Source organism: Chlorocebus sabaeus, chromosome 16 (assembly GCF_047675955.1).
Source record: "Chlorocebus sabaeus isolate Y175 chromosome 16, mChlSab1.0.hap1, whole genome shotgun sequence".
Lineage (NCBI taxonomy): Eukaryota > Metazoa > Chordata > Mammalia > Primates > Cercopithecidae > Chlorocebus > Chlorocebus sabaeus.
Genome location: NC_132919.1, coordinates 63938284 through 63951574, shown reverse-complemented (window position 1 = coordinate 63951574; position 13291 = coordinate 63938284). Strand labels below are relative to the sequence as shown.

Here is a 13291-nt window from a genome sequence, read left to right as displayed (position 1 = left end):
CTCAGTATGTCAGATAAAAATAATCCTGAAGGGTATAACAAATTATAAGTTAACTATTTGCAGTATTTGGTGGTTGCAGAACTCTACTACGTTGAATACTTCTCTTATTTATTTATCTATTTATTTATTTGAGACAGAGTTTCGCTCTTGTTGCCTGAGCTGGAGTGCAATGGCGTGGTCTCGACTCACTGCAACCTCTACCTCCCGGGTTCAAGCGATTCTCCTGCCCAGCCTCCCGAGTAGCTGCGATTACAGGCACCCGCCACCACGCCCAGCTAATTTTTTTGTATTTTTAGTAGAGACAGCTTTCACCATATTGGCCAGGCTGGTCTTGAGCTCCTGACATCAGGTGATCCACCTGCCTCGGCCTCCCAAAGTGCTGGGAATATAGGCGTGAGCCACCACGCCTGGCTGAATAGTTATTTTAAAGAAGGGACACATAGACTATGCCTTGAGAATAATTTGTTTTTTGTATGGGGATTTTGATTGTGATGGAATATGCAACTACATATTTTTTTTTACACAGTTTAGTATCATAGAGCTGTCTTTTACTCTCCTCCCAAAATCCTTGATAGTGAGTTAGGATGCTTATTATTTTCCGTATTATTTGGGTGAAGAATTAATTTCATTCACATACAGATGGAGAAACTGAGACCTAGAAAGGGATTTGCCAGACATGTACAATCAAGTGACAGGGCTTTTTATATTCTAAAAGTCTTGCTGGCCTGGTGAGTGGCTCATGCCTGTAATCCCAACACTTTGGGAGGCCAAGGCAGGCGGATCACGAGGTCAAGAGATCGAGACCATCCTGGCCAATATGGCGAAACCCCATCTCTACTAAAAATACAAAAATTAGCTAGGCATGGTGGCGCATGCCTGTCATCCCACCTACTCTGAGGTTGCAGTGATCTAAGGTTGCGCCACTGCACTCCAGCCTGGCAATGGAGCGAGACTGTGTCTCAAAAAACAAAAACAAAAACTCTTGCTAACTTATTTTCTGCATTTGGGTGAGTTCAACAACTCCTGTTCTTCCCTGCCACTGCCAAAAAAAAGTTATAAATACATTTAAATGATCATTTTAGAATTAAGGTTATATTTGTTACTTATCCAAGATCATATTTAAGTTATGTGTATTAAAAAATCAAGAATTGGCCGGGCGCGGTGGCTCATGCCTGTAATCCCAGCACTTTGGGAGGCCGAGACGGGCAGATCACTAGGTCAGGAGATCGAGACCATCCTGCCTAACACGGTGAAACCCCGGCTCTACTAAAAAAATACAAAAAACTAGGCGGGTAAGGTGGCAGGTGCCTGTAGTCCCAGCTACTTGGGAGGCTGAGGCAGGAGAATGGCGTAAACGCAGGAGGTGGAGGTTGCAGTGAGCCTATAGCACGCCACTGCACTCCAAGAGTGAGACTCCGTCTCAAAAAAAAAAAAAAAAAATCAAGAATTGGCCGGGTGTGGTGGCTCACGACTGTAATCCCAGCACTTTGGGAGGCTGAGGCAGGCGGATCATGAGGTCAGGAAATCAAGACCAGCCTGGCTAACATGGTGAAACCCTATCTCTACTAAAAATACAAAAAATTAGTCGGGCGTGGTGGCACACGCCTGTAATCCCAGCTACTTGGGTGGCTGAGGCAGGAGAATTGCTTGAACCCGGGAGGCAGAGGTTGCAGTGAGTCGAGATTGCACCACTGCCCTCCAGCCTGGGCAACAGAGTGAGACTCCATCCCCCCCCCCAGAAAAATCAAGAACTATGAAAACTAGGGTTCAGGGCGGTTTCAGTAGCTCTTGGAAGATCTATTCTTTTTACAAATTCTTTTTCCTTTATTTCTTTGCCTTTTTCCCTTCTTAATGAGTCCTATATTTCATTTCTCAATGTGTGCTTTGGCTAAAAGTTTTCATTGTAAAATAATAATCTAGTTAAAGGTCTTAATCATCCAAAAATGTTTCTTAGGCTGGGCACAGTGGCTTACTTAATCCCAGTGCTTTGGGAGACTGAGGCGGGCAGATCACTTGAAGCCAGGAGTTCGAGACCAGCCTGGCCAACATGGTGAAAACCCATCTCTACCAAAAAATACAAAAATTAGCTACGCATGGCGGCGGGCACCTGTAATCCCAGCTACTCAGGAGGCTGAGGCAGGAGAATTGCTTGAACCTGGGAAGCGGAGGTTGCAGCAAGCTGAGATCACGCCACTGCACTCCAGGCTGGGCAACAGAGCAGGACCCTGTCGCAAAAAAGAAGTCTCTTACTAATAAAAAATAAGAAACAAGAATATGAAACTATAACTTTTTTTTAAAAGAAAGAAAGGCTGTCATCTGAAACTAAATTTGGTAGAGATGGATCAGAGAAGGAATATTTTGCCTCTGAACTCATGTGGTCCCCTTCAATCTGTAAGTTGTATTCCAGGATGAGCATAGGGTCCAAATACAGAATTTTCCACAGGATTGATTTTGCTAGCAAGAAATCTTCAGAAATCAATCGGCAATCTTCAGAATTCTACCTTCCAGCCTTGATGTGGCTAAGACTCCAGCTGTATTTATTTGGTTTCCTAAATACAAGAGGTACTTACCTTCCAGACCATACAATTTGGTGTGGTTGGCTATTACATATTAAACAGTTTCTTCAGAGACCAGTGGTGGGGAGGGAAGGAATTTAGATAAGGAATGAGTTGTTCTAACAACTAGTTTGGCCTTTGCTACACTATTCGTTAATTTTTTCAGTAAGCCCCTGATCACCCTTAAAGTAGGAAATATAAAATACCTTCTGAGCCAGGTGTGGTGGGTGGTGCACCTGTAAATTCCAGCCACTTGGGAAGCCCAAGGTGGGAGGATCACTTCAGATCAGGAGTTCCAGAGCAACCTGGACAACATAGTGAGACCCTATCTCTAAAAGAAAAGAAGTGTCTTCTGAAAATTAGGACTTTATTGTCATCTTTGATATTGGAATTGTAAGAGGCTACCATAAGAAGGTAGGATAACCTCTCCCCTCAAATATCTGTACTGGGTCCTGAATTCATTTGGACTTTTAAAACATTTATTTATTTTAGAGACATCTCCTTTTGGCAACATGAAACCCACGCCATTTCTAGTTACGTTTAGTATTTGTTGATGAAGCTATCCTAAAAGGGAATGTGCTTCTTTTGTGTCTCCCCACCCCCTTTTTAAAACTTGTCAAATGTCACTTATATTAGGCACGACCCTGGGAAAGGAGGCTTAGAGTGAGTGAAGTGGGACTAGTGAGGATATTTACCACTCTTAGGAAGTTGAGAACTGTATTTTGATGCTCTGTAGGGACATTACTGCCTCCCTAAGTTAGAGTGTCTTTTCTTTCTTTAAGATGGGGTCTCACTCTGTCACTGGGGTGCAGTGGCATGATCTCGGCTCACTGCAGTCAGCCTCCGCCAGGCTCAGGTGATCCTTCCACCTCAGCTTCCCAAGTACTACAGGGGTGTGCTACCAGGCCAAGCTAATTTTTGTATTTTTAGTAGAGATGGGTTTTTGCCGTGTTGCCCAGGCTGGTCTCGAATTCTTGAGCTCAAACGATCTGCCGGACTTGTCCTCCCAAAGTGCTGGGATTATGAGTATGAGCCACTACACCTCGCCTAGAGTGTCTTTTCATTGACTCTCCATGTAGGTCTAAGTTGACTATTAAAATTCACATATTGGCTGGGGATGGTGGCTCACACCTGTAATCCCAGCACTTTAGGAGGTTGAGGTGGGAGGATCACTTGAGTCCTGGAGTTTGAGACCAACCTGGGCAACACAGTGAGACCCCACCTGTACAATTTTTTTTTTTTTTTTAACTACCTGGGCATGGTGGTTGCCTGCCTTTAATCCCAGCTACTTGGGAGGCTGAGGTGGGGGAACCACCTGAGCTCGGGAGGTTGAGCCTTTAGTGAGCCATGATCACGCCACTGTACTCAGCCTGGGTGATGGAGCAAGACCCTGTCTCAAAAAAAAAAAAAAAGATATTTCTGTTTTCAACAAGATTATTTTATTTTGTCTTTTTGTACATGTCTTAAACTTACATAATCATTATCCTAAGAATTTTTATTTCTTCTTTGTCCCAGGTATTTACCACCAGAGTGTTTTGTGGTTGGGAAAGAACCACCAAAGATCTCAAATAAAGTTGATGTGTGGTCGGTGGGTGTGATCTTCTATCAGTGTCTTTATGGAAGGAAGGTAAGTTAGAAGGTTGACGGAGAAGCTTGATTTCTTTCTTGGGTGGCACACACATACAGTGCCTTGGTATGGATTAGTCTCTTGGAGTTAATTATTAGGTTATACAAAATAGAATCCTGAAAGGAGTGGTTTAAAGAAAATAAAGAATAAATACAAGCCTTATTCGTAAGCAGAAATCCTCAACCCTAGGGTACCTAATGAGTTCTGCTGGGCTGTTAAAAACATGCACTTTTGCTGTTATCAATTAGATCTTGAACATGTATTTGTTCTGATACTATGTATAGGGATTTACATAAATCGTATATTTATTAAAGTATACAATCTTCCCAAGAACCTGTGGGCCCCAAGCTCAAAATATCCCCAGAATCTTTATTGCCAACCGTCCCATTAATTGAGCCTATTATTAATGAAAGCATGCTTTATATTTCTATACTGGGGAAATGGTGTCAGGACGTATTCATTGTTACCTCTGATCAAGGTCACATATCATTTCAACAAGTGGTAAACTACACCTAATGAATTGTCATATTTGTTTTTCCTTGTGAACATGCCTTATACATGTATATGTTAGGATCCACTTGTATATTTATGTCCCTGTTTTTGTGTGTTTGTATGTTTCAGTGTTTCCCGGTAGGCTGTGGGTATAAACCAGATGGGAGTTCCCATGTCTCCTTTGAATTCTTAATATTTTGATTACATTCCTCAGACCAGGCTCTTTTTTTTTTTTTTTTTTTTTTTTTGAGTTGGAGTCTCACTCTTTCGCCCAGGCTGGAGTGCAGTGGTGCACTATCGGCTCACTGCAACCTCCACCTCCCGGGTTCTCGCCATTCTCCTGCCTCAGCCTCCCGAGTACCTAGGACTACAGGCGCCCGCTACTATCCCGGCTAATTTTTTGTATTTTCAGTAGAGATAGGGTTTCACCGTGTTAGCCAGGATGATCTTGATCTCATGACCTCGTGATCCGCCTGCCTCAGCCTCCCAAAATGCTGGGATTACAGGTGTGAGCCACCGTGCCCAGCCCAGACCAGGCTCTTAATTCAGATTATACTTTCCTCTTTAGCTTCTGCTTGGTCTTTCTTTTCTTTTCTTTTCTATCTCACCTCTCTAAAATAGGGAAACTATTCAGAGGTAGTAGACTTAATTATTATTTACATTCCCTGACACTGTTGAATTACTGCTGATAACAGTAGTAGAAATTATCTAGAAATAACTGTTTGAGAGACATCTCAGTAGAACCAGTATAGAGAGACTTGAGTTGAACTTATTTTTAAGAGTTTATTAGAAAATGGCAGCTCAGTGTAGATGAAACCATTAAGTAACCCTAACTCTTTCTTGTTCCCGCTCTCTCCTTACCCCTCTTGGTTTTCACTTCCTTTCCTTCTATTTTTCTGTTTCTTGAATTGTCCTGAGGCACAGGTGTGTATTTCTTAGGGCCTCACGTATCCCTCAGAGCAGGTGAGGTTGCTGGGTCCTGCTCTGGATCTCCATTTTCTTTGGTGTGAGCAAAGCTTAGCAAAACGTTAGGATATAGGAGAGGCTGCTGCTGGTCCCCACTCTGCTTTGACCTGGAAGTTGAACTGTGAGCAAGTTACATATGCTCTGAGCTCTCACCCCCTTTATCTATAAAGTGAGAGAACTAGAGGGGATTGTCTCTAGAGTTCCTTGCAGCAGTTCATATTAGAAGATGTCTTCTCCTTTTCCTTCCCTGTGGTACTGAATTGTTTTCTCTTTAATTTTCATCAGAGGCCCACCTTATTTGTTTGTTTTTATGTGACAGCCTTTTGGCCATAACCAGTCTCAGCAAGACATCCTACAAGAGAATACGATTCTTAAAGCTACTGAAGTGCAGTTCCCGCCAAAGCCAGTAGTAACACCTGAAGCAAAGGTAAGTTTTGTTTGACCCATTGGCTAACAGAAACAACTGCTTTGCTTTCTGTATTATTTCTTTGGGTAATAGTGAATGGATTCTTCAGTGTGAAATTCAGGAGTTATTGAAAACATTAGGATAGGCATGAATTAATATTTCTAAGAACATTGCTTACACCCTGACCACCCCATCCCCAGTTCCAGTAGAAGGAATGTTGATAGGTGTGTGTTTTAATCCAGAAAGGCTCCCTAGAGTTAGAAAGGGAGGGAGAGCAGGCTCCAGTTGAGAGAGAACAGGTAGGTATGTGGATGTCATGAAAGATACCCAGCTTCATCTGTATTCAGGGATTATGATTAATTTGGGAAGCTGATGCCCATGTAGGAGAAATTATATAAGAGTACTAAGGCATTTGTATTAGTCTGTTCTCATGCTGCTAATAAAGATATACCCAAGACTGGGTAATTTATGAAGGAAAGAGGTTTAATGGACTCAGTTCAGCATGGCTGGGGAGACCTTAGGAAACTTACAATCATGGTGGAAGGGGAAGCAAACACATCCTTCTTTACATGGCAGCAGAAAGGAGAAGTGCCAAGCAAAGAGGGAAAAGCCCCTTATAAAACCAGCAGAACTCGGCCGGGCGCGGTGGCTCAAGCCTGTAATCCCAGCACTTTGGGAGGCCCAGGCGGGCAGATCACGAGGTCAGGAGATCGAGACCATCCTGGCTAACACGGTGAAACCCCGTCTCTACTAAAAAATACAAAAAAACTAGCCGGGCGATGTAGCGGGCGCCTGTAGTCCCAGCTACTCGGGAGGCTGAGGCAGGAGAATGACGTAAACCCGGGAGGCAGAACTTGCAGTGAGCCGAGATCCGGCCATTGCACTCCAGCCTGGGCAACAGAGTGAGACTCCGTCTCAAAAAAAAAACAACAACAAAAAAAACCCAGCAGAACTCGTAAGAACTATCATGAGAACAGCATGGGGGTAACCACCCCCATGATTCAGTTACCTCCCACCAGGTCCCTCCACGACACGGGATTGTGGGAACTACAATTCAAGATGAGATTTGAGCGGGGACACAGCCAAACCATATCAACATAGGGTTAAATGTCAAGCGAATGGTAGGCAGTAAATTCTGTTGCAGTTGGTGAGGGCGTAACAAACTCAGTGGGGCAAAGGAAGCATAGAATGGGAAGTGGTGAAAAGGAAGCTATAAATAATCATTCATCCTTGCCACATCTGTAAACCAAATTCTAATAGCCTACTTTTTCTGCGCTATTTTATTTATCTCTATTAACCAGTTCTTCTTAGATGAGTAGTAGCCAGCCCCATTTGATGCTATGGTCATTCAGCATTTTTAAACTCTAAGTGAGCAGTTGTAAGTCTTGTTGTTGTCAGTTTGAGACAGAGTCTCACTCTGTCACCCTATCTGGAGTGCAGTGGCACCATCATGGCTCACCACAGCCTTGACCTCCCCAGGCTCAGGTGATCCTCCCACCTCAGCCTCCCAAGAAGCTGGGACTACAGGCGTGCACCACTACACCTGGCTATTTTTTTTGTATTTTTTGTACACAAGGGGTTTCGCCATGTTGCCCAGGCTGATCTCGAACTCCTGGGCTCAAGCCATCCACCTGCCTCAGCCTCCAAAGTGCTAGGATTACAGGTGTGAGCCACTGTGCCCAGCCAGTTACAAGTGTAATCTCTTTTTTTGGTGTTTGATCTCTGCTGTTCCTTCACAGCGTACCTATGTGACATAGGTTGGGAAAGAGCCTCTTTTTCCAAGTGGTATAGCTGCCATGTCACAGGGTAAGAATTAACATCTTTAGCAGTTGTTTGTAATTCCTGACTGATTACTCCCTGTCCCCATTGTTCAACAGTTTAAGTACTGCATAACCAAGAAATCAAATCTGCAAGGGAGAAGTCCCATAACACATCCCTAAGGCAAATGCTGATTTCCTGACTGTCCTGGGAGAGCTGGAGAGAGGCTCAGCTTTGAAGCCTGGTTAACCTAATTTTGGTATCAGCTCTGCACTCAGTAGTAGCTGTGTAACTTTAGGCAAGTTAAACCTTTTAAGCTGCTTTTCCTTATCCATAAAAACAGAGACAAAAACATCTTCCTTAAAAGGTGTTTGTAGCTAGGTGCGGCGCTGCACACCTGTAATGTGCTATGATCACACCTGTGAATGGCCACTGCACTCTAGCCTCCGCAACACAGTAAGACCCTGTCTCAAAAAAAAAAAAAAAAAAAAAAAAAAAAAGGTGGTTGTGAGGTTTAAGAGGACTGGTAGCACCTAACCCTTGACAGATTCTCTAGCTAGCTGCTCTACTACCCGTGCCGCAGCTGCCACCCAGAGTTGACACTGAGGGACTTGAATATGTTATCTGGTAGATGTTTAATTCTCCTAATCTGTCAGGTTTTTCAAGACTATTTCTTTATATAACTTTTGTCAAATCTTTGTGTTTATTCAATAAATAGTGAACAAATGTCTCCAAAATTTTAGAGACTGTTAGATGAACTTGCTATGAAGAATACAGAAGTATCTCCAAATGTTTCCACGAATTGTCTCCTGTGTCCCTGTTTCTCCAAATCCTACCCTCTTCTCTTCCTGTCCTCCCACAACAAATATTTATTGAATGCCTATGAAACACTAAGACACTATTCTGAGTAGTGGAGGTGAAACCAAATATGTAGCAGTGAACTCTGCAGACCAGTTCCCTACCCTTAAGGAGTTTATATGCCACTTATGAGAAAAACAATAAAACAAAAAGTGGATACATTTCAGATGGTGACACATGTTATGAAGAACTAAGTCAGAGTAGGGGGATGAGGAGGTGGAAACTTCTTTTTTGATGGCATGGTTAGGGAAGGCCTCAAAGATGAAGTGACATTTTGAGCAGTATCTTGAATGGTATGAAGGTGGGAGCCATGATTTGCAGGAGCCATAGATCTGCAGGGGAAAGCATTTTAGCGGAGAGAAGCTCAGATGTGAGAATGAGCTTTTTGCAGGTCCACAGAGCAAAGGGAAAGGTGGTAAGAGAGGCAGGAGGGTGAGGGTAAGTGTGAGGGAAGGCAGTTGCAGGTTTTAATCAGGGAAACTCTGTGAGCTGATTGCTGTTTTAAGAGCTGACACTGGCAGCTACAGAGAAAATTCTCAAGGTAAATGAAGTTTACTTGGCTGAGTCCCGTGGCTCACACCTGTAATCCTAGCACTATGGGAAGATGAGGTGGCAAGATTACTTGCGGCCACAAGTTTGAGACCAGCTTGGGAAACATAGTGAGACCCATTTCTACAAAATATTTTAAAAGTAGCTGGATGTGGTGGGGCACGCCTTTGGTCCTAGCTACTTGGGAGGCTGAGGTAGAGGATCACTTGAGCCCAGGAGTTTGAGACTACAGTGAGCTGTGATCATGCCAATGCACTCCAGCCTGGGTGACAGAACAAGATCTTGTCTCTAAAAAAAGTTTTAAAAAAAAGTTTGACAAATATTTAACCCAAGGTAACCTGTTTAACTCCAATTCTATGCCTTTCACCTAGAAAAGTTCATTTTTAAAGGCCAAGGATCATTATGTTCATTTCTATGAATTGTTTTTATCTTCCAAATGCTTTAACCAAGCCAGTACCTGTCTTTGATTTTGAAAAGCCAGGATTGGCATTGTATTATTAATTTGTTTACCAAACATGGGGGAAAACCAAAAAATCAATAGCTTGATTCATGTTGTAGATTTTGTTTCAAATCAACTCTGCTTTTTAGGTAATTTTAGGCTCACAGCAAAACTGAAAGTATAGAGTTCCCTTGTACTGCCTGCTGCACCCATGCACAGCCTCTGCATTGACATCCCCCGCCAGAGCAGTCCATTTGAGAAAGCCAGTGAACCTGTGTGTACCGACACATCACATCCTTGTCACCCTCGTGTAAAATACGGACTTTCTGTAATAATGATGTTTTAGATTTTTAAAAATTAATTTATTTAAAATAGTTATATTGAAACTCATTAAATAGAACTAGCTAAAAAATAGGAAGAAAACAAGCAGGACAAGACAGATAATCTATATAAGGGCCTTTATGCTAAGACTTACAGAAACTAAAACTGCATAGCCTCCATATTGGTAGTCAACTGGAATTCCGTGTGTAACCCCACTCACTGCATTTTTGGATCTACAGTGTTATCGTGGATACAAGTCCTTTCAGGTTTCCCTTTACGACATAGGGAAATGATTTTATCACCTGTGACACATCATAGTGTTAGCCGTTGTGTGTCTCCTGACACTTCATATGGTGATAGAATTTTCACTTCCGCAGGAAGTTCACTTGAGGTCATGGTTTGTAGATGGAGGACCATGAAGTTAGACTGTTCCCATCCAAACCAGCGAAGACAAAGAGAGATTTTTTTTTTTCTGTTGGTCTTAGTGCTTTGGGGGCAGGAGTATTTAGAGGTCATGCTTCCTTTTTCCTCCCTTCAGTAATGGCTCAGCCCTTTCTGTCTGGGAAGGAATCAGTGGCACCAGAGAGGTACTGTTGTTGGTGCTTCTCCTTCCCTTGTTTTCTTTGGGTCTGCCTGGTGGTTTCTGGGGAAGGCCTTAAATTCCTTCTCTTTAGGAGATATTTGCTATGGGCTCTGGCAGCCAATAGCCTTAGGGTTCCCTCCAGGGGTGCCAAGACTATCTGCCTCTATCTTCAAGAAACTCTCCTTTGCAGGCGTTTATTCGACGATGCTTGGCCTACCGAAAGGAGGACCGCATTGATGTCCAGCAGCTGGCCTGTGATCCCTACTTGTTGCCTCACATCCGAAAGTCAGTCTCTACGAGTAGCCCTGCTGGAGCTGCTATTGCATCAACCTCTGGGGCGTCCAATAACAGTTCTTCTAATTGAGACAGACTCCAAGGCCACAAACTGTTCAACACACACAAAGTGGACAAATGGCATTCAGCAGCGGGTTTGGAACATAGCGAATCCGAATGGATCTGATGAAACCTGTACCAGGTGCTTTTATTTTCTTGCTTTTTTCCCATCCATAGAGCATGACAGCATCGATTCTCATTGAGGAGAAACCTTGGGCAGCTCCAGCCAGGCCTCATAGGAAAAGGCCCCGCCCGAGGTTCCGGCGTCAACGGCCACTGTGTGTGGCTGCTCTGAGTGAGGAAAAAATTAAAAAGAAAAACTGGTTCCATGTACTGTGAACTTGAAAACATGCAGACTCAGGGGGGTCCCTGATGCAGTGCTTCAGATGAAGAATGTGGACTTGAAAATACAGACTGGGCTAGTCCAGTGTCTATATTTAAACTTGTTCTTTTCTTTTAATAAAGTTTAGGTAACATCTCCTGAAAAGCTTGTAGCACAAAGGCTCAGCTGGGGATGGTGTTTGACTTCGGAGGAAAAAAGTTGCTATTGCCCATTAAAGGCACTAGAGTTAGTGTTTTATCCCTAAATAATTTCAATTTTTAAAAACATGCAGCTTCCCTCTCCCCTTTTTTATTTTCGAAATAATACATTTGGTCATAAAGTGAAACCCGTATTAGCAAGTACGTGGCAATGTTCATTCCAATCAGATGCAGCTTTCTCCTCCGTCTAGTCTCCTGTCTGCAATTGCTTCCCTCATCTCAGTAGGGAAAAAATTGAGTGGGAGTACTGAGATGTGTGGGGGTTTGCCATTGGACAAAGAATGAGGTTAGAAGACTGCAGCTTGGAGTCTCTCTAGGTTTTCAACTATTTCTTCACAATTTGAACACTTGACGGTTGTCCCTTTTAATTTATTTGAAGTGCTATTTTTTTAAATAAAGGTTCATCTGTCCATGCAGTCCTCTTGGATTCTCTGAATGTAGTAACTATGAAGCTATGCCAAAGGTAGGCAGAAGATGGGCTTGGGAGCCAGACACTCCAGGGATCAGTAGTTCCTACCCACAGTCTTTGTGTGCTTGCTAAATGGTGTACATTTCTTGTTAACCATGTTATTAAAACTTGATCAGCATATAAGCTTTCTTCTGTTAGATCTTTTGGCAGCAAACAACCTTCCCCCAAGCCTCTGAATTTTGTGGGTGTGTGGTGGTGTGTGTCTCTGTGTGTATGTACACACACTGTCTAGCTCACTTTAAAAAATTCATCAAATGGAATTTTAAAAACAATCTCAAAAGAAATAGGCATTTCAGGCCGGGCGTGGTGGCTCACGCTTGTAATCCCAGCACTTTGGGAGGCCAAAGTGGGTGGATCACGAGGTCAGGAGTTCGAGACCAGGAGTTCTTCACCATGTCAACATGGTGAAACCCACCCCATCCCTACTAAAAATACAAAAATTAGCCTGGCGTGGTGGCATGCACCTTGTCCCAGCTACCTGGGAGGCTGAGGCAGGAGAATTTTGGAACACAGGAGGCAGAAGTTGCAGTGAGTCGAGATGGTACCACTGCACTCCAGCCTGGGCGACAGAGTGAGACTCTGTCTCAGGGAAAAAAAAAAAAAAAAAAAAGGAGAAATAGGTGTTTCAAATATGAAGATTCTTTTGGCACCAATTTTCTTTTTTAATTTGGTTGTTTCTGAGATGTATGATCAACTGAAGATGGAGCTGAAATGGGAGCTGGGTGGCCCCACCTTGCCCTTGAAACAGCAGAGCACTCTTCAGTAGAGAGGAAGGGAGCCAGAGCCTGAACATGTGGTCGCCAGCTTGGAATGTTACTGACATATGTGGCGAGAGGGCTCAGCCAGAAATATTTAAAGATGTAGTATTCCGGCCTGCAAGTTCTCTGGGCAGGGAGGGGGAGTCAGAAAGGGTAGAGAGCTTCAAATAACTCATGACTCTAGTGTTCCTTTCACATGTGAACAATGTCACTGGTGACACATTTTCTAGGACCTTCGTTTGTTTTGTGGACCTGCCTCAGTCTCCTCGTATCAGGCGATCTTAAGGGAAGATGGAGTGTTTCAAATTGGAGAGAAGTTCTTGGGTAGGTATTGTCCTGTGGAATTCTGAATGCAAGGAAGTCAGCCCCAGAGGCCTTGGTGCCCCCAGCTTTCTAAAACTACTTTATTGCAATTTATATGTATATACACATGCACATATAAACGTGTGCACTTATATATGAGTGTATAGTACCTTTTTAAAAAAACATTTCCTTCAAGCTGCTAAGCAAAGGGTCTCACAGGTTGAGCACAGTGCTGAGAGGATGGTGTCTGCATAATGAAGACATGGATGAAGCCGAGACCATGTTCAAACTTACTGAAAACAGTGAAGTTCTATTCCTTTTTTTCTCCCTCTCC

At 43.3% G+C, this 13291-nt stretch overlaps 1 protein-coding gene across 14 annotated transcripts in view; it reads left to right on the top strand.

The window, feature by feature from the left end:
- Positions 1-11843, top strand: part of TLK2 (tousled like kinase 2) — a 139328-nt gene extending 127485 nt beyond the window's left edge. For all 14 annotated transcript variants that reach the window (XM_008012200.3, XM_037993190.2, XM_008012201.3 and 11 more), the window contains 3 exons: positions 4071-4182; positions 5960-6067; positions 10745-11843. In XM_008012200.3, coding sequence (XP_008010391.1) covers positions 4071-4182; positions 5960-6067; positions 10745-10918 — 394 coding nt within the window. In that variant the 3' untranslated portion in view covers positions 10919-11843. The remainder of the gene's footprint in view (positions 1-4070; positions 4183-5959; positions 6068-10744) is intronic.
- Positions 11844-13291: the final 1448 nt, after the last annotated feature.